A 24,854-nucleotide genomic window follows, 5' to 3' on the forward strand; every position below is an offset into this window, starting at 1 on the left:
TCTGTTCTCACCATCTTGAAGCATCTGTTCTCACCTTCAAGATGGTGAGAACAGTACCGAGTTTCAGTCAGGCTGCATTTTTAAAGGCAAAAACCACACGCAGGTGGTGTTTGTGCAAGCAAGCAGAACATGGGCCAGGCCAGCATGACCATTAGTTACTTTATAAAAAGCAAAACATAGCCTAGATGCAAAATAATAGCCATGAGCAGAGTCCTTGAGTAGGGGCGGTATGTTCAAATATTAAAACATTAGAGACTCATTCCCATGGTTGGAGGTGTTATTTGGGTCATATACTTTTGGACTACAGCTCCCATTACTAATCCTTTTCTTAAAAGAGGTTTTTAATGGGATCTCACAGTATGTAAAAATAAAAAGAAAACTACCTGAAACAATTTTAATTTCCCTTCATGACTAATATTCAAAGAAATTGTAGATCATTTAGTCTAATTCCTCAGAATTTTTCTTATCTATTTCTTTTTTATCTGGACATATTTATTGGTGAGAGTAGAGTATTAAAGTCACTCACTATTCTCTTGAGGGACCTATCTGTGCTTTTATGTCCATTAGTGTTTGCTTTATAAAATTGAGTGTACTGACATTTAGTACATATATAATTGTTATATACTGTTGGTTTATTGCTGACTTTATTAATATGAAATAACCTGCCTTGTCTCTTCTGACTAACTTTGGTTTGAAGTTTTCTTTTTTCAATATGCATATAGCTCCTTCCACATTCAGGATCCATTTGTTCATCGTTCTGCCTTGAATCTAGGATTTGTTCAAGTATCTTATACAGTGCTATAGTGGTCATTAATTCCTTTTGTTTGTCAGAAAAGGTTTTTATTTATCCTTCAATTAGGAATGATAGCTTTGCTAGATATGTTTATCTAGCTTGGCAATTATTTTCTTTCAAAAGTGAAATAGATCTTGCTTTTAAAGTTTGGATTGAGAAATCTGATATTATTCTGATAGGTTTGCCTCTGTCTAGGTTCTTGCTTCCAGCTTTCAATTTTTTTATTTTTTTCCCCTTGTTCTGTATGCCTGATCTTTAATAAAATGTGCTTCAGCTTGGTTCTTCTTTTTTTTTTTTAATAGTGTCTATATAGAGTCCTAAAAGCTCCTGGTAACTGATGACTCTTTCTCAAGATTTGGGGATTTTTCTACTCTTATTTAGTATGTTTTCTGTACCTTTAGCTTGTGCCTCTGCTTTTTCTTCAATACCCAGCATTGATAAGTTTAGTCCTTTAATGGCATTTAGTTTGGGTTAAATCTGAGGGCTTTTGCCTCTAATCCTTAATTTCTTAAATGTCTCATTATTAAAGTAGATTTTCATAAGCATATCACAAAATGAAAGTAAGAATGGGAAACAAGTTTACCTCATGTTATTGGGCAAAACCCCCAGCTACCTCAATCTTAGCAAGGAAGTAGAACCAACAAACAGATGTAGTAATTTTCTCTTTTTACCCTTATTTTATTCTGGTGACCACAGGAATTGGGCCAATCAGATTGATTTACTCTAAGGCTAGCATTATTCATTACATTATTTCAGGACACACCTCCTAAGACAGTATCTTTCAAACTTGTTAGCTTTGACCAAGTATTTCTTTAGGATGAGCAAAAATAAACTAGTTTTAATGGGCGTAAGATGAAGCATCCAAGATACAAGATGAAACATTTAGGCTGACATGGCAATATTGAATAATACTTAATTATAGCTAGGAAGTAGTTACCACTCATTACAATGCAAGGCACTGTTTTAAGAGCTTCTTGTACTTCATCTCATTTTAATCCTCACACCAAGCTACTGAGATGAAGAAAAGTTATCCTTTTATTATTAAGAAAACTAAAACAGGGCTGGGAATATGGCCTAGTGGCAAGAGTGCTTGACTCGTATACTGGGTTCGATTCCCTAGTACCACATATATAGAAAATGGCCAGCAGTGGCGCTGTGGCTCAAGTGGCAGAGTGCTAGCCTTGAGCAAAGAGAAGCCAGGGACAGTGCTCAGGCCCTGAGTCCAAAGCCTAGGACTGGCAAAAAAAAAAAAAAAAAAAAGAAAAGAAAACTAAAACACAGAGAAAACCAAGTTGTCAAAGGTCACTCAGTTAAAAGGTAACAGAATTGAGATTCAGACTCAGTTTGATCTCAGAGCTCAACTCAGTTGCCTTCATGACAAAGAAAAGAGCTCTTGCTTTGGGACCCTCGCTTTGGGAACAATCTCCCTGGTGATTAGGTATGCCTTTTCTCCTTCTACTCCTGCAGACACTGATAAATACTCCATGCCCTTTTTCTTCTTCTAAGCCTCAGAACCTTCTTAGCCCAATGTTCAAGATGTCACGTATGATCAGTCACAGGTAGATGTATCCTATCAGCTACCCAAGTAGATCATCTCTGTAACCTCATTCTTCTAATTCATCGTACAAACTCATTGACATTAGAATGGCATGAGGTAAGCAGATGGCGATTATTAATAACAGATTCTGAGAGAAGGACTAGGATGTGAGGGGAAAAAGAAGAAAATTTTAAAGGAAACCTGGGAAAAGGCGAAAACACACAGCTTCCTCTTGCCAGTCATTTGCACTTTTTGTCTCCTCAGCTATCCATATGAACAACTCAGAAGTCTCCATGCTGGGCCAGCAGAGAGCTTTGCACAGGTTTTCTTGTGCTAGGTGATGACAGACTTCAGTGACCCTTGTAGTACAGGGTCCTCTGGCTATTGTTGATAAGTACCCTGATCCACAATGGTGGGCATTCTTTCCTCAGCAACAAGATTTTTTAGAATCATTGATGTCTTGATTGTCTCCAAAGAGAGCAAAAAGTTTACAACTGTAGATATCTCAAGATATATGGATTATTTGTTTGTGATAATACCTTACCAAAGAAATGAAGTAATTTTGATATTAATTTTTAAGCTCAGTTTAGAATTGTTTCTGTAAAACTACAAAATAGGAGGATGGGAAATGAGCTAACAGATTGAGATCATACTGTATAGCTAGTAGGTACTTGGTTGTTTGTGTTTTTCCACCAATGACATTTCAGATTTCTTTTCTTTTCCCCCAAAAGGTATATGTTTCTCATTAATCCAAAAGCTTCTACTTTCATGAGGAGATTCCCTAATGTTGTATAATTTTCTACTGAAAAAGGAAAGGTACTTTGCTGCCTCTTCAATGATAACTTCTTGCTAACATTGCTTTGGCTTTTATTCCCAGGTGTTTAAGGAGGAAAAATACTTGAAAGACGCCATGGAGTGCAGTGATGTGATCTGGCAGCGAGGTCTGCTCCGGAAAGGCTATGGGATCTGCCACGGGACTGCTGGGAATGGGTACTCCTTCCTCTCCCTTTACCACCTCACACAGGATAAAAAGTACCTCTATCGAGCTTGCAAGGTGAGGGGACCCCTGCAGACAGACAGCTTTTAAACTCCTGAGAACAGAATCCAACAACATAACTTCTCTTTGTGCTTGAATTTGTTCCTCTTTTAATTGTATGTATTATTTACCAGTCCTGGGTCTTGAACTCAAGGCCTGGGGGCTGCCCCTGACTTTTTTTTTTTTGGGGGGGGGGTAGGGCTCAAGGATAGCACTCTACTACCTGAGCCACATCTCCACTTCCACACTTCCAGCTTTTTGGTGGTTATTTGGAAATAAAAAGAGTCTCATAGACTTTCCTGCCCAGGCTGGCTTCAAACTGTGATCCTCATATCTCAGCTTCCTGAGTAGCTAGGATTATAGGAGTGAGCCACGGCACCCAGCAAACATTTGCTGTAGTGCCTTCTGTCACAGCCTTGGCCCTAACATTCTCTCTACCGTGGTGTCCATGTCTATAAAATGAGGAGAACAAATATAAATGCCCTCTGAAAGACACAAGTTTTGGAGTGCCATTGTCTGGTTAGAATTAACATCTGCTCATGCACGTACTCTAAACTGACATGTTGAATTGAAGCACTCTGTATAACTGCTTAAAAATAACAAAAAAAGAATTGCTGGGGGAGGCGGGGGGGGGGTGGAAATGAGGGAGGAGTTAATAAGTTGAACAAGAAATGTACTCACTGCCTTACATATGAAACTGCTCTTCACTTTGACAATAAAGGAAAAAAAAAGAATTGCTATCTGTACTATATATTAGCTTTTATGGCTATAGGTACATCTCTTCTAGCCTCAGTTTCCTTATTTGTAAAATGGAAAAAGTATTACTACCTACCTTCTAACAATGTTCCAAGAATTAACTGAGATAATGTATAGATAATCTGCAATTGTCTCTGCTTAAAATCCCTGTAGTGGTTTTCTATCCCACTGCAAATCAAACTCACCCTCCCCCCAACTAAGTTTAGAAATACTGTCTGCTAGTTCCTTTTATACCACTTTCTAGCCCACTACATTAGAACTATACTTCTTCTCTGAAGAATGGAGTGGGTAACACTCCATTTTAAACTGTTACTGTTAAGTTTCTTTCATCAAGAATGTAAAATGATGTTAGCGTAACAAGAAAGGGAAGGTGATTATAGAAAACAAGAGATGGGATATAAGAAAAGAGATGGGAGACGGAAGATTGAAGAAATAGGAGTAAAGGTCAAAGAACTCAAAGAAAAGTTCCAGACTAAGGCATTTTCAAGGTGAAAGATGGTCAACTGGCAGTTTATATGGCAACTGAGGAAGGAGAAGAGAGCTACGATTAAGATTATGTTTTCCAGGAGTGTAACTAAAGATGGCCCAGGCTGTGGGAAAAGCTATGAGTTTTTTCAGTTGCTTCAGAGAAGATGTCCAGGGGGAGCCAGCAGCCAGGTGTAAAAGTGGTTTCTGAACCAGGATTTTTTATTCTGAAAGACCAAGTTATAGAGGCAGGTACCCAGAAAGGGACAAACTGTTGAGTTGTCACAGCGATCTACTTCAGTCTCTCCACAGTTTTTTTGAGCAGATACCACCTACTGATGACGAAATCATTAAGAAGAGGTGCCTAACTCACTCACCAGGCCTCAGCCCTCCCTAGGAACGGCATAGCTGGAACTTGCCTCTCTTGATTCTTGTGTAATCATTGCAATGTCTCATTCATTACCTTTTATCCAGCTGGAAGCTCTATTTTTAATAAAAACAACAACAATGTTTTTCTTCTTAGTTTGCAGAATGGTGTCTTGATTATGGAGCTCATGGGTGCCGTATTCCTGACAGACCCTATTCCCTCTTTGAAGGTATGCGTGGGAAATGGGCATAGATGTATACATTCGGGCATATGCAATGAATGGGTCATCCTGTCTCTGAGGACACTGGTCCATTCTATCTTTTTTGTCTAATAACTTCAAAGCTAATAAAATAGTGAACAGATTATCTAATCTCTTTATCTTACCTATTTGCTTCTGCGAGTATCTTCCAAGTGTTTTTAGATCTTCTGTTCAGTATATAGCAGACAGAGCCTGGAGGGCTTGCTACTCAGTCATGGGAGAGACAGATATAATTCAGGGAACAAAATGTTACTATGGAAAGAACTTAATTTTGGGGTGTGTGTGTGTATAGCCACAGAAATCAAAGGGCAATAAAGAACTTTATGTTGGGATAAATTGATAACAACTTTCAGCTACTTCATAAGTACTTTTTAACTATCTCAAAGTAAATGTGCGAAGTAATGATTGAATACTATTTTTAAAATACCAACTACATTGATACTAAATTTTATTAATGCCTTTTCTTACCATTTACTATGACCATAAGATTTTTCTTCTTTAGCCTATTAATAATGTGTACTTTATTGAATCATTTTCAGATATGAGTATAATCTTGTATTTCTGAAATAAACAGCCATACTTCCAGTTCTTTTTATATATTGCCATATTTTACTTATTAATATTTTGTTAAAGATTTTTATGTATATATTCATGAAAAATATTGATTTCAATTAAACAAAAATAAATCCTATCTTCAATTAAATCCTATCTTTTTCTTTCTTGGGGGGAGCTGGGCAGTGTCCAGGCCCAGAGTTCAAGCCCCGTGACTGACCCTCCCCCCCCAAAAAAAGATTTGTGTGTTTGGTTGTATGTACATTTTGTTACAAAAGAAAAACTCTAAGAAAATGGAAACTGCAGCAGAAAAGCATCACTCTGACTTTAGTGGAGACCCACCTGGAGGCCTGAATTGATGCAGGAGTTTGCCCCACCCACATCCTTCCCAAGCTCCTGTCAACCACACTTGAAGCCTGTAGCTTAACTACTGTCCTGTTTGTTTTGTTTTGTTTTGTTTTTGTTATTTGCCAGTCCTGGGACTTGAACTCAGGGCCTGAGCACTGTCCCTGAGGGGTTTTTTTGCTCAAAGCTAGCACTCTACCACTTGAGCCACAGCACCACTTACAGCTTTTTCTGTGTATGTGGTACTGAGGAATCGAATCTAGGGCTTCATGCATGCTAGGCATGCACTCTACTACTAAGCCACATTCCCAGCCCCTATTGCCCTGTTTTGATGTGGGGATTGTAATGAAAGCAGATAGCACTGGTTGAAAACTTTTCTGAGAACCTAACCATAAAATACAGATCCTTGGATGGAGGCTGTAAAAACTCTGAGAAGAAAAGTTTTCTGTATTTAAATATCATAACTGGCCACATCCTTCACTTTTCTCTTTGTGTTACCGGGAATGGAACCTAGAGAAGTGTCACACTCTAGCCCCACATCTTCAACTTGTTCATAAAGGTATTGAAATGTTATCTTAATGCTTCAAGATGCAATGCAACCCCTCCCCCCAGGAAAGAAAAAGATAGTGAAGAAAATAGGCATAATTGCCTGTTGGATGCTAGTGTAAGGATTTATTTTTGTTTAATTGAAATCTTTTTTTTATCTTTTGACTGCACTGGATTTGAACTCAAGGTCTTGTGCTTGCTAGGTAGATGCTCTACCACTCAAAACATACCCCTTTTCTTTTTAGGTTTTGTTTGTTTTTAATAAGTGCCTCACATTTTTACCCAAAGTCTGCCTTAGGCAAAGATCATTATACCTATAGATTCCAGTCACATGCCCACCTGCCTGGGTTACCTGTGTTGGCCATGAGCCTCCTTGTATCTGCCGCCCAAGTGACTGGGATTACAGACATGATCTCAGCTGGGTAAAGTAATTTTTAAATGTCATTAGCACCTTTCTCAATATCCTGACAGCCCTGGTAGAGGAAATGATTGAAAACTTTGTTTCATAGGCTGTTTCTTAAAAGAAACTTTTTGCTTTGCAGGCATGGCTGGCGCTGTTCACTTTCTCTCTGACATCTTGGAACCAGGGACATCAAGATTTCCAGCACTTGAACTTGGCTCTTTACAGAAGGATTAAAAATATGCAAAACAGACAACTAAAATACCCATTGGACCAAAAGTCACCAGATTGCTTAGTGCCTGACACAGAACCAACTGTGAATTTTGAAAGACAATAAAAAGAAAACACCTTCCTGGGCCCCTTTTTGTTGCAGAAGTCCCCAAGTCAGAGCATCCCATGGGCATTTTGTGACAGCATTCCCTCCCTGGTGTAAAATATGAACTCTCCACGTACAGGTTCCTTGTAGTGTGCATGTTCCTTGGTGTTTGTTGCCTATAGGCATAACTTGTTCTAAATGGAAAGTCCTTTTTCCCATACGAGCTCTCAGCTGAGCATGCACCAGTATAGAGTGGCAGCCACACCATGCTGTATATAATATATAAATTGGGGTGCTGTCTCTATTGATATGCAGGGGAATAGTCAGGGATGTCTCTCTTAAACATCTAAAAAGGAATTGCAGGAAATAGTTTAATGAAAATATTTTGCCAGCATTTTCTATGTGAACCTTTCAGAAGAACATGAGGGAAGGGCCATTCCCAAAAACTTGAAAAGAAATGGCAGGCAAAAGGGTATTTGCTGGAACACCAATGGATATTGCAGTCAGACACTGCTTCCTCTGTGTCATGTGCTCACCTTGGTGTTTGCAAGGGGCCCTAGGGACCATGTGTAACCTTGAAAGGTTTCCTTGTAGTACAAATAGTGCCCTGGAAAATGGACTCTGTGGTGCTGAGAGTAACTTTTAAGGACCTTTTACATGTTGGCAATTCTAGAATATTCACCCAAATATGTATTATTCTGACTCTACCTTAATTTTATCAATATGTTAAAATATAAAATCAATAAATATATTCCAGATAGGTCCATGTCCTCCCCATGAGACTTATTGTCAAGTTTTAGTAAGTGATCAAAGTATAAATTTGGAATAATATTCCTTATTTTCATCCACTTTTAGATAATAAAAAAACAAAAGCACTAGTCTATACTCAGAGATGTGGGGAATGTAATATGCAAGAAGATTATATTCCAGGATGACATTTTTTAAATATCTTTAAAGGCATCAATTTGGGTTAGTAATCCATCAGTGATTCTATCATGTAGATTTTTGTCAACATGATACAAATGGTCTAGGAGGTTCTAAGTACTCCACATGTGAAGTAAGGCATATTTCATAAAAGACAAGTTAGGTTTCTAGGATTGTGTAATCCTTGTCCATAGGATTGTCTAGGTATCTGTAAATCTAGTTTCCACTCCTTTTTAAAAAAAAGAAAAGATAGTATCAATTTAGAAGACACATCTCCATCCATATGCAGTTTTTAGAATGTTACTTAACCACAAGATAGTTTGTGCTTCTGGTATCCTAAACATGTGACTACCAGTTTCTCTCTTCACTGGAGACACCCTTTGTTCTAAGTCAAAATTATTTTCTTTTCACATTAGGTTCTTGACTTCTGTCAGTATCAGTCCTTGTGATATGCTTTAACTGACTCCTCAGCCTGCTAATGCACTGTTCAGGGCAGTCCAACACTCCATTGCCTGCAGAGTAAGCCATGAAAAGATGAGGTGAACTGTTTTTGCAGAAGACTTCATATGCTATCCGGTCTTATCCAGATAACACATGCCCCACCTACTTCAAAAATGTCCTGTTTGCCTCATTTATCAGGGGAAGTCCCTAGAAGTTCTCCTGCATAGCCCTTGTTTTTGTGGAAGAAGCAACTTGTGGGACTCCAGTGGTGGCCAAAGGTGTCCAGATGACCAGTAGCAGTGAAGGTGACTGTGGTTATCTGAATGTCTCCCAGGAAATGTTTCACTCATTGCATGTTTGACAAATACTGATCTCTCTGACCAACACACTGGGGGAATAATAAATACCGCTAGAATAAACAGGAGAGATTGTATTTACAGATTTTTTTAGCCAGCTGAACTATCACTTTCATACTTACTACTAGATAGCAGTTGATGTACAGTTCTGTTCTTCCACCTTAACCCACCTCCTCATGTGTTTGTGACATGAGCTGCTACATGACAGAAGCTCCAGCTCCCATCCCTTAGAGGCAGAAATGGCATTCACTTCTGAGGACTGAGGGTTCACAGATGGCTGTATAAGTGTTTGAGATCAGATTCCAGAACATCTCACATTCATTTTTTTTGATGTATTTGTATTCACAATTGTATTCTCTGAAACATGTTCAGATTTTTAAAATATGTATTTGCACTTTGAAATCTGAAGGAATCATACCAATGTCCATAAAAAGTGTTTGGGATTCTTTGGTTTTGTTAGTAAACGTCAGTTTTGTGGTGATGACTTATGGAATCTTCATTTGCTTTCATTTCTGTTTGCTTGTAAGTGATGTAACTTAGAAGCACTGACAACCCTTCTGAAGATTCATTTTGCACTGAAAGTGTGCAGTTACTCATGGTAGGATACTCAAGTTGTAGGTTAATATACTAGTATTCTCCTTTATTTTTCAAGACTTTCAAAAGCTAAATGATGATAATAACCGTCATGTATGTTGAGATTGGTTTATGTGGCAGGCTCTTTGTTTCATGACAACCAGGGGAATACTATTGGCATTTCTTATAAATTAGAAAGTGACATCCCCAGGGCCTTGGAGCTCATTCCTGGAATAGTCACCATTTGTACCCAGACGGTTCTTACTGGTGGTCCTAACAATTCTCAATTGTACTTGATAGTCTTCTTGTGTGTTGAAATAGAAGGAAACCGTGAAGCCATAAGAGAGCCTCCGACTTACCATGTGCAGATAGATCACTAGAAAGTGGAAGAGCAGGGCCCACAGAGCTTCTGTCTCTGCTATCTTCAACCCTCACTCTCTTAGCAGAGCAGAATCATGAAACTATTGGAACCATTGGAACCATTTTTAACTTAGTAAGACTTTCACATCTGTCGGCTGCTTTGTTAACTTTAAAGAGCTGATCTAAGTGTTGCATTCAAGTTTCCTGAAATATTTTCATAAACCATCCCTACATCATCCTAGGCTTCCTGCTACAACTTCTAAGCACTCTGCCCTTCATGAGTCTCAGAGTCTGGGAAGAGGCTGAGTATATAGAAGGGCTGGGGCCGTGCATGATATCCAGGAAGCTATAAGCCCAGTAAATTGTACATAGTTACACATATGTGTGTGCATATTAAAGAAGGTTCCTAGTGTGTCAGAGTTTCAAAATGATGTATGAACTAAGAAGTGTTTTGAAGGAAATAATGGCAAGCTAGGCTTCAAAGCAGGGAGCAGAGGATGCAGCAGAGGGGTCTGGATTCAGAAGGTACTATGTTTGTTGAGATATTTTTACAACCAAAAACACCTACAGGCCTCAGGTTTTGGTTTTTGTTTTTCTTTTTTGTATCTGAGTGTATTAAGAAGAGCCGGATGTTGGTTGCAAGTTGATTCACACCACAGTGCCTAACTTCTTACCAGCTGCCTGGAACCTGGTTACTAGGAGAGTAGAAAGTGGAGGTCCAGACTACAAAGCTCACAGTCCTCTTTTCAGCTGAACTATGAATTACTGGAAGGATTTACTCCATTTTTTTTTTTTTTTTGCCTCTCTTGATCAAAACAAGGTTGTGGGCTCCTTTGTAGTCCATTGTTACCATGAATCAGGCTTACTGGAGTTAGATCACTGAAGAACAGATTTGCTCAGGTGGCTGTGGGTATGATGAGATCAGTGTGCTTCAACAGTGCCATTGTCTCTGTTACCCTCGCCCATCAGGAGATGAGAGGCTGAGTCTCTCATCAGCTCTTTATTGAGCACTACAGTGTACTGCTGAGATTGAAATGACAAGGAGAAATTATGGGTCTTGTGCTGCTTTCAGCCCTGCTTGATTGAGTAATTAAAAACTTTCTGGAAATGAGCAGTTTTGAGCTCAGACTTAAAGCTAGCCTTTCCTTGTCTGGATCCTAAGATAGCTCCTCTGAAATTAGAGTTAAGGGACATTGAGTTTATGGGTAAGTAGTATTATATGAGTGTTCCAGATGATAGCAGGAGAAAGACCAAATATTAGTGGTTTTCAGCCCAGCCTGGCAGAGTGATGGTGAAGGGAGGTCCCTGCCTTCAGAGAGCATGTGATCAGCAGAGAAGGCAGGCTAGGCTAGCAAACATCAGGAGCAGAGGCTCTGGAGTGTTGATGCTCTGCTTGTTTCATAGTTCAACTACACATCATGAACCTAAGCGATTTTTCTCTTATGAAATCAGGCTAATGATGATATCTACTGTATTTTCTTGCCAGGAGAATTGAAATAGTATAACAAATGGAAGGGCATTTAGCATATTTAAGTGCTCTATAATTGGGAGGTGTTCTTATCATTTGTTTGCAATATCTTCTCTCCTGAAGATACTGATTCATTTGGCAAGCATTTGGAATCAATCAGATATCCTTGCCTAGAGTTTATAGTCTAATGCCAGACATAAATAACAAATCTAAATGGGAATTTTTTTTCATATCATCTAAAGTAATAAATGATGGAGAAAAAAGAATAATGGGACTGACAGTAGTGAATGACTCATAGATTGCTACTTTGAACAGCATAATGAGCCTAACAATGAACCAGAACTTAAAGAAAGTGAAGCCATTTCACTCCAGAAATGCTAAAGATTTGTGGAAAGAGATTTCCCAGCAGAGAGGAAAACATGTTTATGGCTTTGGAAGGGAATAATAGGAAAGAATGGTTGGAATGAAGTGAATGAAGAGATGAAAGAAACATGGAGAGATCAGACCTTGGAAGAAATCAAAGGGAGCTTCAAAAGAAAAAGAAAAAAATTGTGCCAGTCCTAGGGCTTGAACTCAGGGCCTGGGCACTGTCCCTAAGCTTCTTTTGCTCAAGGCTAGCACTCTACAACTGAGCCACGGCACCATTTCTGGCTTTTTTCTATGTATATGGTACCGAGGAATAGGACCCAGGGCTTCATGCATACAAGGCAAGCAATCTACCACTAGGCCAAACTCCTGGCCCTGTTTTTGCTGTTGTTGTTGTTTTATGTGGTGGCCATACTCTGATTTGAACTCAACTTGGCCTTGAGTGCTTTCCCACTTATGTAATGCTGCACCGTTTATGCTTCTTTCCTTTTCTTTTCTTCTTTTCCTTGATATCAGGGTTTGAACTGAGAGCCTAGGCTTGTTCATCATGCTTGGTTGGAGCTCTGCCACTTGAACTATGCCTCCAGCCCCCTTTATGCTTTAGGTTTTCAGATCAAGTCTAATGCTTTTGCTCATGCAGCCTCAGACCACAGTCTTCCTATTTATGTATCTGTTTACTTCCCTAGCTGTACCTCCTTCATAGCTGAGATTACAATGTGCCACTGAACCTAGCTTTTGAAAGCCATTTTTAGGAATTTGGCTTTTACTCTAGGTAAAACTAGGAGCTAATAGTGAAGCAAGAAAGGTAAACTCTGACTTAGGTTTTAAAGGAATCAACCTGGGAGCACAGATTGACGCAGGGAAACCAGAAGACTAGTTCGTTAAAAAAATTGTAGCAGTTCACCAGGTATTTTTAGCAGCAGAGGTGGTGAGGTAGTTGAATATGAAGTACAAATTAATGCTAGAGCCAGTAAGAGTTTCTGATAATCAGGTGTACCATTATCAAGTTGATCTTATTCCAGGGATATAAGGATGGTCTAACATACATAAATCAATAAATGTAGTGCTGCACATAAACAGAATCAAACACAAGAATTGAACATCTTGATGCAAAAAAAATGCTTTGAGAAATTCAACATCTTTTTATGATAAGACCCTAAAGAAACTAGGAATACATGAAACGTTCCACAACCAGCATTATACATCCCTTATCAGCATAGTTAATGATGGAAATTGGATACCATTTCCTTTAAAGTCAAGTATGAGACAATCTATTTCCCCCACTCTTATTCAATATAGCTGGATTGCCTAGCCAGAGCAACAAAGATGGAGAAAGAAAGAAATATAATTAGGGAAGGATAAACTCAATCCCCTATTCACAGATGATGAAATTTTATACTTTAAAGACTCTAAAGATTCCACCAAAAACTCTTGTATCTGCTAAACACTTTTGACAATGTACCAGGGCAAAAATTAAACATATAAAATTCAGTATCTTTTCTATATACCCACAATGAACAGGTTAGCAAAAAAAGTTCAGAGAAATAATTCCGCTTACAATAGCCTCCACTTTTATGTAAACTTGGCCAATGAAGTGAAAGATGTCTATGAAGGTATTTATAAAACCTTGAAGAAAGAAATTGAAAATGACACACGAAGATGGAAAAACCTCCCATATTCATGGATTGGCAAAATTAACATTGTGAAAATGTCTGTACTACTGAAAGCACTCTACATATGTACAATGCTTATTAAAATCCCAGTGTTACTTTTCACAGAAAGAAGAATGCATCCTAAAATTCACATGGAAGAATACAACATCCGGAATAGAAAATCCTGATCAAAGAGAGCATTGCTGGAGTTATCCTCTGTTAATTCTGGACTTCAAATTATACTATAGAGCTATAGTAACAAAAGAGCATGATACTGGCATAAAAGTAGACAAGAGTAACAGACAAGAGTAGACCCAGAAGTAAAACCACATGACTACAGTCATCTAGCTGGTCTTTGAGCAAGGAGCCAAATGCATATACATTACTGGAGAAAAGGAATCTTCTTAAACAAATGGTACTGGGGATACCGGTTATCTATATGCAAATGGCTGAAACTAGAACTCTTATCTCTCTGTTCAAAAATAAACTCAAGCTTGAAATTTTGAAAATAGTACAGAAAAAAATCTAGGAGAAACACTTGAAGAAAAGTATCAGCAATTATTTTCTGAATAGCACTTCAATTGCCCTAGGATGTAAGACCAAGAATTGACAACTGAAGCTACATCAAATTTTAAAAGTTTTGCTCACCATGAAGAAGCAATTACCAGAATCAGGACACAACCCACCGAGAGAAAAACCTTTGGCAGACATCAGATGGATAGATGATTAATACCTAGAGTATACAGAAGCTCAAAGACTAGAACAGCAAAAGCGTAATCAATTAATAAGTGGGCAGACAAATGGAGCAGGTAGTTCCCAGGAAAAAAAATGTATACATGGCTAGTAAATATTTGAAGACATGCCAACTTCATTAGCCATAAAGAAAATGAAAATCAAGACCATTAAAATTCAACCTTATTCCTGTTAGAAATGAATCATCAAGAAAACAGAAACTGATGAAAATTTAGGGGAAAAGAACCCTCATATGCTGTTTTTAGGAATGTAAATTGGTGCAACCACTATGGAAATCACTATGAAGTGTCCTCAGCAAACCAGACCAACCTTATGATTCCACCATACCACTCTTGCATTCTTGGATATATACCCCAAACAAATCAATAGGCAAGAAAGATACCTGTATATTCATATTTACCAAAGCTTTCTGTTCACAATAACCAAACTGAAACCAGCTAAGATGTCCAACAATTGATGAATAGATAAAGAAAATATGTCATATATTCAGTAGAATGATGATCAGCCATTTAAAAAAAAAGTCATTTGAAAGAAAATTGATGGAACTGGAGATCATCATGTAGACCAAGAAAAGCCAAGCATACAAAAGTAACAAACCAACAAAAAACAAATATTGTATGTTCTTATTCATCTGTGAAGTATTTTCCTGAAATGATTAATGGATGATGGTGGTGGTGGTGATAACGATTATAGTAATGATAATGGTAATTAAAGGGGGACTGTTTAGAAGGAGATCAGTGGCAGAAGAAAGTAGGGGATACTAAAGGGTGATGAGGATCAGAAAGCATTACATATATCATGAACCCCACCAAACAGAGTTTGAAAAGGTATAAATGTGCAGAGGGAGGAATGGAAATATGGTGGCAGAGGTAAACTTGTTTAAATTGCACTGTGTACATATTTGGAAATATCACAATAAAACCTCCCTTCATACTACAAATATATACTAATTCAAAAGGCAAAGGTTTCTCAAAAAACAATATATTTACTGCACAAAAGCTTTTAAATATTTGCTCCCCATATATTCCATGAATATAATCATTACACATAATTCTATAAGTAACGTATAACTTTACCATGACAATATTTTTCAAAGTCACCTGTGTAGGTCTGACTAGACTGATACAAATATTTTTCAATCTGTTAACCTCCACAAGCTGAAAATCATTCAGCATAGAATTATATGATTCCTCAAGAGGCTGAGATCTGAGGATTGCAGTTCAAAGCCAGCCCAGGCAGAAAAGTCTGTGAGACTATCTCCAACTAACTTTTGTAAGTGAAGATGTGGCTCAAGTGGTAGAGTGCTAGCCTTGAGCAAAGAAGCCCAGGGGCAGCACCCAGGCACTGACTTCAAGCATTAGGAGTAGCACCCCACCCCAAGAACAAAAAAGTATATATTTCATTATATTAACCAAAGAGATTCTTTGTTTTCTTGTTTTAAGTATAACATATATACTATTACATACATAATCCTAAAACTAAGTGTTGACCCAGCAACTGGAAGGGGATTTCATACACTGAAATGTGAAAGGTCATGGGTGGATGGAAAGAGAAGATCTAGGGTTCCATTTTATGCAGATTGAGTTTGATTAACTTTATAAACCAGTCTGGAATGTGGAGAGAAATCTGGAGTGGTACAGTCACTTTGGCTTTCTTTGTATATTGGCTATTTACACTTCTTAAAGCCATGATCCAAGAAAAAATCACCAAGGAGATAAGTAAAGATAGCAACAGATAGAAATGGGGTAAAAATAGAAAGAGATAGAGCCTTGCTTCCTCAACATTGAAGATTTGAGGGGAAGTAAAAGGAGTGCCTATATGTGCAGGAAAGAGTAATCAATCTATGTTCCAGATGTTTCTGATAAAGATAAAACCTAAAATTTGACTGTATGATTTGACCTCATAGAGGTTTTGGTCAATTGATTAGTGGTCTAGCCAACACTTAAAAGGAGTTTTAGTCAGGTACTGGTAGCTCAGAACTGTAATCTCAGGAGGCTGAGATCTGAGGATCCTAGTTCAAAGAGAGCCTGGGCACGAAAGTTTATAAGACTCTTATCTCCAGTTAACCACTAGGAAACAGGAAGTGGTGTTGTGGCCCAAAGTGGTAGAGCATTAATTAGCCTTGAGTGAAACAGCTCAGGGACAATACTCAAACCCCCTGAGTTCAAGTACCATTACTAACAGAAAAAAAAAAAAAAAAAGGAGTTTTGTTGCAAAAGAGAGGAAAGCAGCTGTTATCACTAAACTATAGCTGTTTTCTTAAGTTTTGAAAAAGAACAGCTTATATATAAATTTATAGGAGAGCAGAAAAAAAGGAATAAATGATGTTGTAGAACAGAAAAGAGGAAGTACTAGAGTAGATGTCCTTCTGCACAAAGGGCAGGAGTGAGAAAGACTAAGTGGCAATGCCTTCGATGGGGTATGGATATCTAATTCAAGTTTAGTTAACAGATGCTGGTGGGTGGCAATGGCAGTAGGAACCATGGAAGTTCTCTTTCTGATCACTTCAGTTTTCTCAGTGAAGTCAGAGTGTGCCAGGCAGCATCTGCCAAATGAGGGTGGAGGAGGAGGAAGTGTTGAGATTAGAAGCAAGACGAGACTGTGCGAATACTGCCCAGAATAGGAGGATGGGTAAGTGGTTCTCAAATTGAAGTAATGGATTCAAGAACCTGCCTGAAAATATGGATAGGTTCATCTTTGGGTCCTCTTGTTGCAACAGAACAGCCTGCTGGAGCCAGGTTTCTTGGAAGTGAAGATGTCTCCATGACTCATAGAGACCAGGTTTTGTGTTTCCCTCCAGGCGGAGCTTACTTTTTAGTGTGTCTAAATGGCCTTTTCCTTTTTGTTAGCTTTAGTTTTGTCCATAAATGTTCATCCAATATCTGTTTCTATACATATTCATTTTTCTTTCATGTCACACCAGGCTGCGGAAGGCTCTAGTGTTATGAGTGGACGACTGGAATGGGTTGGAAGTTCTGGCCATGGTGTGATCTGACTGGTCCTTTTAGGTAGGGAGCCAATGGAGTCAGTTTCTATTAACCCAACTTAACTCGCTACCTGCCAGGAGGTAAAGAGGAGAGGTAGGAGGTCACTCCGTATCTTGGAGGCATTCTTTTTCTTTTTCTTTTTGGCCAGGCCTGTGGCCTGAACTCAAGGCCTGGGCACTGTCCCTGAGGTTCTTTTGCTCAGGCTAATGCTCTACCACTTGAGCCACAGGGCCAATTATGGCTTTTTCTGAGTTGTTTATTGGGAATAAGAGTTTCGCAGACTTATCTGGCCAGGATAGCTTCAAACTGCAGTGCTTAGATCTCAGCCTTCTGAGTAGCTAAGATTACAAGCATGAGCCACCTGCCCTGCTCTGGAAATCGTTCTTTGTTGTTATTGTTGTTGTTGTTTTTGCCAGTCCTGGGGCTTGAACTCAGGGCCTGGGCACTGTCCCTGGCATCTTTTTGCTCAAGGCTAGCACACTACCACTTGAGCAACAGAGCCACTTCCAGCTTTTTTTTCTGTTTATGTGGTGCTGAGGAATCAAACCGTGGGCTTCGTGCATGCTAGGCAAGCACTCTACCACTAAGCCACATTCACAGCCCCTGGGAGTCATTCTTTATGTGTGCACACATTAGACATACTAATCAAGTGCTCTGTCACCAAGCCACATCCTTAGCCCCCATGATATCATGTGTTTTAATTTTATCATCAGACAGTTTTACATATAGTTGGAGATGACATCTAGAGAGGTGACTAGGGTCTAAATGCATTTTAACCCAAACTCCACACTGCCTCCTGGTGGTCAGCCTCTAGCCTAGAATCTGGTAGTTGGTACAGTAGCTGCGTGCACCTTATTAGGTTCAAGGTTGGTCTGTGCTCCTCCCTCTCCTTCTGCTCAGTCATTGGCTGTGGCTTTCCGGTCCATACCATGCTCTCTGTGTGGAAATGCCTGCACAGTAGAGGACCTAGAGAGAAGGAAGCCCAAGCGTGTTTAACCTTAAATTCCCTCAGGCCCCACAAACAGGCTACCAGCTGGGATTGAAGGTCCAATGATTATTTTTGGATATTTTTGAACCCATAGGTTTTCTCTCAGTAATTCTTCCAATTCTCTATAATTTCCTTCCTGCATTATACTAAGTACTGCATAGCCAGCATTATTATCACACATTGAGCAGAATTTAAACATCACTCTGTTAGTCATTACTATTATCAACATCAAGGTCACGTGTTGAAACTATGCCAGGCACTAGTGAGGAGCAGGCAGTATTGGTTGTGTTAACCATTCACAAGCATTCTGTTATTTAATTTTTTTCTCCAATTGAATTATTTTTCTGACAACTTCATGTGAATTTTTTGTTATCTGGGAAGCCTATTATTTTTGGTCAAATGGAAAATTTTTACAAGTTCAGATTATTAGAAGATACCATAATTTCTCAATTGTCTTGCCTCCCCTCCTCTTAAGAATCCTGACTGTTTTGTAGTTGGCTGGTTCTGTGTTTCTCTTAGCTACCTCTGAAGACAATGACCTTAGAGGTATCATGATCAGAAGAAAGTCACTGGTAAGGAGGGAAGTAAAAGGAAATGGTCTTCAGTACTATAATAATAATAATAATAATAATAATAATAATAATACTCTATTTTCTTCAACTTGCAAAGTATTAGGTCTCAAGGACAGATTATACACTCAGATTATACAAAGACAAGTATGGAAGGGAGATGCAGATAATTTATTCTAAAACCCATCAATGATTATGGAGACTACTAAGAATGGTCCTTGGCATCACACTCTCTGGGTTCCAGTCTGGGCTTTACCACTTTCAGGTGGGTGGGAGGGTTCAATAGTAACCCAGGCAATATACCTGACACAGTTCAAATGTCCGCACAGTACAAATGTCCACTAAGTATCACATTCACTACTAAATTAGAAATTAACAAATACTAGTTGGTTTTCTAAGAATTTTTTTAAATGATAGAACTGATTGCTTCTATAGGTGGGACTTAGGACCCAGATCACTGGGGCAGCACACAGCCCCCAAGTAAATGAGCGCTATTATTTGTCTGTTTGCTTGTTTGTTTTCTACCTATCCAGCCCCACTTTCATTTTTTTTCCCCTGGGAATAACAACCTTTTCCTTCAGGGAACAGTTCTTTCTACTTAGATGCTACAGCTTTAGCACATACACCCCCAACATATGGCTAGCATTTTTTGGAGAAAGGTGGTATTTATTTTAAAATTAGCACATTTTGAGTCATCAGTAATGTTCCCAAGGGCCCACTCAGGGAATACAGCAACAGGGATTCTTCACTTGCTTTATTTTAAACTTACATACTTTTAGTGGTTTAGCTGCTGAAGTTCATTTCAGTCCTAATGTATAATAATAATAATTGTAGTAGTAGGGCTGGGAATGTGGCTTAGAGGTAGAGCACTTGCCTAGCATGCATGAAGCCCGATGCTGAAGCTCGATTCTTCAGTACCATCTGAACAGAAAAATCCAGAAGTGTCTTTTTCATGTCTCACTGCCTTGACGTTTGAGTATAATGGAGCATTTTATACAGTTTACTTTGCATGACCTTTCACAAATGTTTTATCATTAAAAAGGCAAGGTGTTACTGACATTTATATATTGTTGTGTTAGCATTTAACTATTTATGATATTTATTAGTGTGCAATGTGCTGCAATTAGCAAATATTTCAGAGTCAGTGTTTTCCTTTTCAGGTTGCGGCTTCTTCCTTGTTGGAGAATATATAATTCATTCTCATGCTGTTTGTGGAATTAATGCTGGAGTACTAAACGTACAAATAGATTTAGAAAATAGTAAAAAAAAAAAAATTGCATGTCAAAAAAAAAATCCAGAAGTGATGCTGTGGCTCAAGTAGTAGCATGCTAGCCTTGAGCAAAAGAAGCCCAGGAGCAGTTCCCAGGCCCTGAGTTCAAGCCTCAGGACTGGCAAAAAAAATAGTAATAGTAGTAGTAGTAGCCATTTACTGATCTGGGCACTATGCAAAGCTCTTACTAGTATTATGATATTCGATTATTCCACTTGTTCCCATTTTAAGCCTATGCATGGGCTTCTCTGCCACAGTTTATTACTTTTACCTACCTCAGGATTGCAGATTTGCCTGAGGTCATACAACCAGTGAGTTGTGGGGTAAAAATAAAAATGAAACTAATCTCTGCTCTTCTTAAAGTGAAGGTAGCAAGAAAGCCTTTAGAATAGGCAGTGGAATAGCATTACAATGTCTAGAGCTTATAGTACTGGGACAGCAAAACAGTGAAATGATGGCTGAAATCTACATTAAAATTGTACATGGATCTTCCCTACGACCCAGTCATACCACTCCTGGGCATCTATCCAGAATATCACAAGCCAGGATTCCATAAAGACATTTGCACATCCATATTCATTGCTGCACTATTCACAATAGCAAAGTTGTGGGAACAGCCCAGATGTCCCTTAATAGATGAGTGGTTAAAAAAAAAAATGTGGTGCCTATATACAAAGGAATTTTACACAGTCACTAGATGTCATTTGCTGGGAAATGGATGAATGTAAAACAAATCATATTAAGTGAGGTAAGACAAGCTCAGAAAGAAAAACGGTGCATGTTTTCTCTCATATGCAGAAGTTAGATCTAAAATATACCAAGACATGATAAATTAGACAGGACTCTAAGCATTTACACACAGTGAGACCAAAGGAGGATACTCTTAGGAAAGAAACACAAAGACACAATGCCCATGTGGCTCTGATCATATAAAATAATACTTATTGAAATGAACTTCAGGAAATGGAAACAAGAGGTTTTATTTCTTTCTTATCGTTTTTCTTTCCTTTTAATCTTGTTTATTCACTTATCTGTCTTTGTGAGGGCAAAAGGGGCATAGACATTGAGGGATAAAGGGCAAACCTATGTAGCAATGGTACTCACTAGACATTTTGTTGAAAATGAACTATACAACTTATAGGTAAGCATGGGAGGGAAAAACAGGAAAAGAGTGATGGAAGGATGACATTGCCCAAAAAGAAATGCATTTATTACTTGACTTATGTAACCATTACCCCTCAGTAGGTCACCTTTGTAATAATAAAAAATTTAAACTGCATTAAATTATCCACATGAAATTTATATTATTTTATACAAATAATAGTCTTTGTTCAAAAAAGCACTAACTACTCTATGAGTTTCAATCTATGACGCGTTGGGAGGATTAGTAGAATGTACATGGCATTGCATCATTCTCTAATTAATGAATTAGTTCAGAAATTCCCTTCAATAGCTCTCTGAATACAGGTAGATATTATGTATCCTATGATGAAAACATATAACAGTATTGAAACCTTCCTTGAAAATGAAAAAGGAAATAACCTGAATATGAATATGTGATAGCTTTGTAAACTACCCAGTACACAAGAAACACAGCATAAGACAGAGGAATATGTTGAAGAAAACTATAACCATGAATGCAACCAGAAAATTCTAGACTATCAATAAATATGCCAGAAAAATCACCCAATATTTTTTTTAGGAAAAAAAGGATTCAAGCAAAGTTATGAAAGAGAAATGGAAGATAAACCTATAGATTCTAAGAGACAGGAATTAATTTTATGGTATGAACTTTACACAGGTAATCAAGAGCAATATAGATATGGGATCTTTAAAGATATTAAATAATTATTGCTTATTTTAATTAAGTGTGATATGCTGCACATTGAAATAGTTATAGCAGGGCTGGGGATATAGCCTAGTGGCAAGAGTGCCTGCCTCGGATACATGAGGCCCTAGGTTCGATTCCCCAGCACCACATATACAGAAAACGGCCAGAAGCGGCGCTGTGGCTCAAGTGGTAGAGTGCTAGCCTTGAGCGGGAAGAAGCCAGGGACAGTGCTCAGGCCCTGAGTCCAAGGCCCAGGACTGGCCAAAAAAAAAAAAAAAAAAAAAAAGAAATCGTTATAGCAGAAAGTTCATCCTTACTGCCAAATAATGCAGGAAGGGCTAGAATGTATGCAAATGAAACAAGATCAATAAACCATGAATTCATCATGTTAAGGCTTGTGAAAAGCATCTTTGAAATTTCCACAGACTTGGATCTTACTGAGATTGGAATAATGCAGATGCAATGTTCTAGAAAAGATTTATGAAAGCCACCCTCAGATAGCAGGACGAGGGGGGACAGCAACAGTGATGAGGGAGGACATGGAAGAAAAAGAAGAGAAATCCACCAAGCTTTGGTGGCTCTCATCTGTAATCCTAGCTACCTAGGTTACTAAGATCTGAGGACCAAGGTTCCAAACCAGCTGGGGCAGGAAAGTCGGTGAGACTCTAATCTCCAATGAACTTCCAAAAGTCAGAATGGAGCTGTGGTTCAAGTGATAGAATGCTAGCCTTGAGCCAAAAAAAAAAAAAAAAAAAAAGCTCTAAGATAGTACTCAGGCCTTGACTTCAAGCCCCAGGACGGGCATGGCACAAAAAAAAAAAAAAAAAAAGGAGAAGAGATCCAAGCTGCAAAGGTTCTCTGGAACTGAAAGAGCAGTCTTTCAACTTCATCAAAAGCCATGCCACTTTCCCAACCCATCATTTCAATCTAGCCATCATCAGTCAGTGATGACAGGGGACACACTCCCCACCCACCACCAGAGCTCTAGACCACAGTAGATAAATTGGGAGGTAAAAGGCTGACTTATTCATTCATTCTAATTTACAGTCTTCCCCTGGGATCCTTAGTAATAATGTTTTGCTCTGTAACAAATTACCCCTCAAAGTAGTGAGTTAAAATAACAATGCTTTTGTGTGAAGGACATTTAGAAGAAGTTCATCTGGGAAGTGCTGGCTCATTGAAGGCACAATGTCATTGGAGCTGGGGGGTGGGGGAGGGTGTGGGGGCAGGTCATATCCAAGATGGCTTATTCATTGGCTTGGCATCTTTGGTCCTGCTGGTATCAGGGGCATCATTCTTTTCTGCCTCTGTTTCCTAAGGCTGCCACAAAATGAGGTGGCTTGAAATATCAAATTTATTCTTTCAGCTCTGAGGGTTAGAAATTTGAAATACAGGTCAACAAGATCATGCTGTCTCTGAATGCCCTGAAGAGAATCTTCCTAGTGACTTTCTCTTAATTGTGTTGCCAGCAATCCCTGGTGCTTCTTGCATAGCATGGCTGTGGCTCCAGCTGGCCTCAGTCATCACAGGGCATTCTCCTTTCCCACTTTTTCTTTCTTTTTTTTTTTTTTTGCCAGTCCTGGGGCTTGAACTCAGGGCCTGAGCACTGTCCCTAGCTTCTTTTTGCTTAAAGCTAGCACTGTATCTCTTAAGCCACGCACCACTTCCAGCTCTTTCTTTTTTATGTGGTGCTGAGGAACTGAACCCAGGGCTTTATGCATGCTAGGCAAACACTCTACCACTAAGCAACATTCCCAGCCCCTCTTTTCCACTTCTTTATAAGAATAGCTACTGACTATTCCCAATAAGGTCACATTGTAAGAGGCCAGAAAGGACATGAATGTGGTAGGATATTGAGTGGTACCTATTTGGTCCAATTCATTCTTCATGTAGACATCTTGAGAATCTATAGGACATGTCAACTAGGGAGCATTAGAGCAAGGATCAAAGAGCTCCCATAGTAGGAACAGCAGGGGCTCTTACAGCCTAACCTGAGAAGCTACACACTCTTGCCTCTGTAGTGTATGTTTAGTGTGGAAGTGACTGTACAGGAGGCAAAGACCACTGAAGCTACCCAATGTGTGATTTCATAGCATTCAATCCTCCCCAGCTGGCAGACCAGTGTTCATTCTGGTATTAGCCATTGCCTGAATTCTCACTTCCTTGGCTACTCATTCCCCTCAGCTCCTTTTGTTTACCTGAACAGTTAGTTGTCTGATATATAACCGAAGACACTATCTGAAAAGTCAACTAAAGCAAAAGGACTAAGGTCAGGCTCAAGTGGTAGATTGGAGGCTCTGACTTTAAACCTCAGTATTCCCTCCCTCCTCCCCCCAAAAAAAACCCTACCTACTCACATATCAATAGATATCCACTGCTGAAACCAGAATCCTCATAATCCAGTCACTTCCCAAAAGCCATCATGTGTAATTGTGTCTTTAGCATGTGGCATTGAGGGTTTATTTTCTATCAAACCATAATACTTCTCTGTGAGAGCTTAATTTTGTGGTATCAATCACAGACATTTTCTTCTTTTTAGGTTATTTTTGCCTTTTAACAAAGCAGTTTATGTGTACAATGCATCATGATCTGTGTCATCACTGAAAAATATTCACCCCTCTCCAACTTACCCCTTCCCTTATATTTCTCCATTCTATAATATATACAATGAACTCCTTCCCGTATTCCCCTCCTTCCCCACTTCATTCTTCTAGCCCTCTCCCCTTGGCCCCATGCTACCCTCTTTCAAGTAACCATTTTCTGCAACTTATTTTGTTGTGCTTTGACTTGGTGATTTTATGAGGGTTTTTTATTGTTTGTTTGTTTGTTTTTGTAAAGAATTTCACTATCTGTACTCCCCAGAGAGTCTATTCTTTTCAAGAAAGTGGTTCTCGCATGTAGTGATGGATTCAAGTAAGAAAGAAAGAAATGGGACTCTTTTTTC

The 24,854-nt window shown here is 38.8% G+C and overlaps 1 protein-coding gene across 1 annotated transcript in view; it reads left to right on the forward strand.

Annotated features, from left to right (window-relative positions):
- Nucleotides 1-9,575, forward strand: part of Lancl2 (LanC like 2) — a 37,592-nt gene extending 28,017 nt beyond the window's left edge. Inside the window, exons 7-9 of the mRNA XM_048339593.1 lie at nucleotides 3,208-3,384; nucleotides 5,111-5,183; nucleotides 7,199-9,575. Of these exons, the coding sequence (XP_048195550.1) occupies nucleotides 3,208-3,384; nucleotides 5,111-5,183; nucleotides 7,199-7,293 (345 nt within the window). The 3' untranslated portion in view covers nucleotides 7,294-9,575. The remainder of the gene's footprint in view (nucleotides 1-3,207; nucleotides 3,385-5,110; nucleotides 5,184-7,198) is intronic.
- Nucleotides 9,576-24,854: the final 15,279 nt, after the last annotated feature.

Source organism: Perognathus longimembris, chromosome 2, assembly GCF_023159225.1.
Source record: "Perognathus longimembris pacificus isolate PPM17 chromosome 2, ASM2315922v1, whole genome shotgun sequence".
NCBI classification, from domain to species: Eukaryota; Metazoa; Chordata; class Mammalia; order Rodentia; family Heteromyidae; genus Perognathus; species Perognathus longimembris.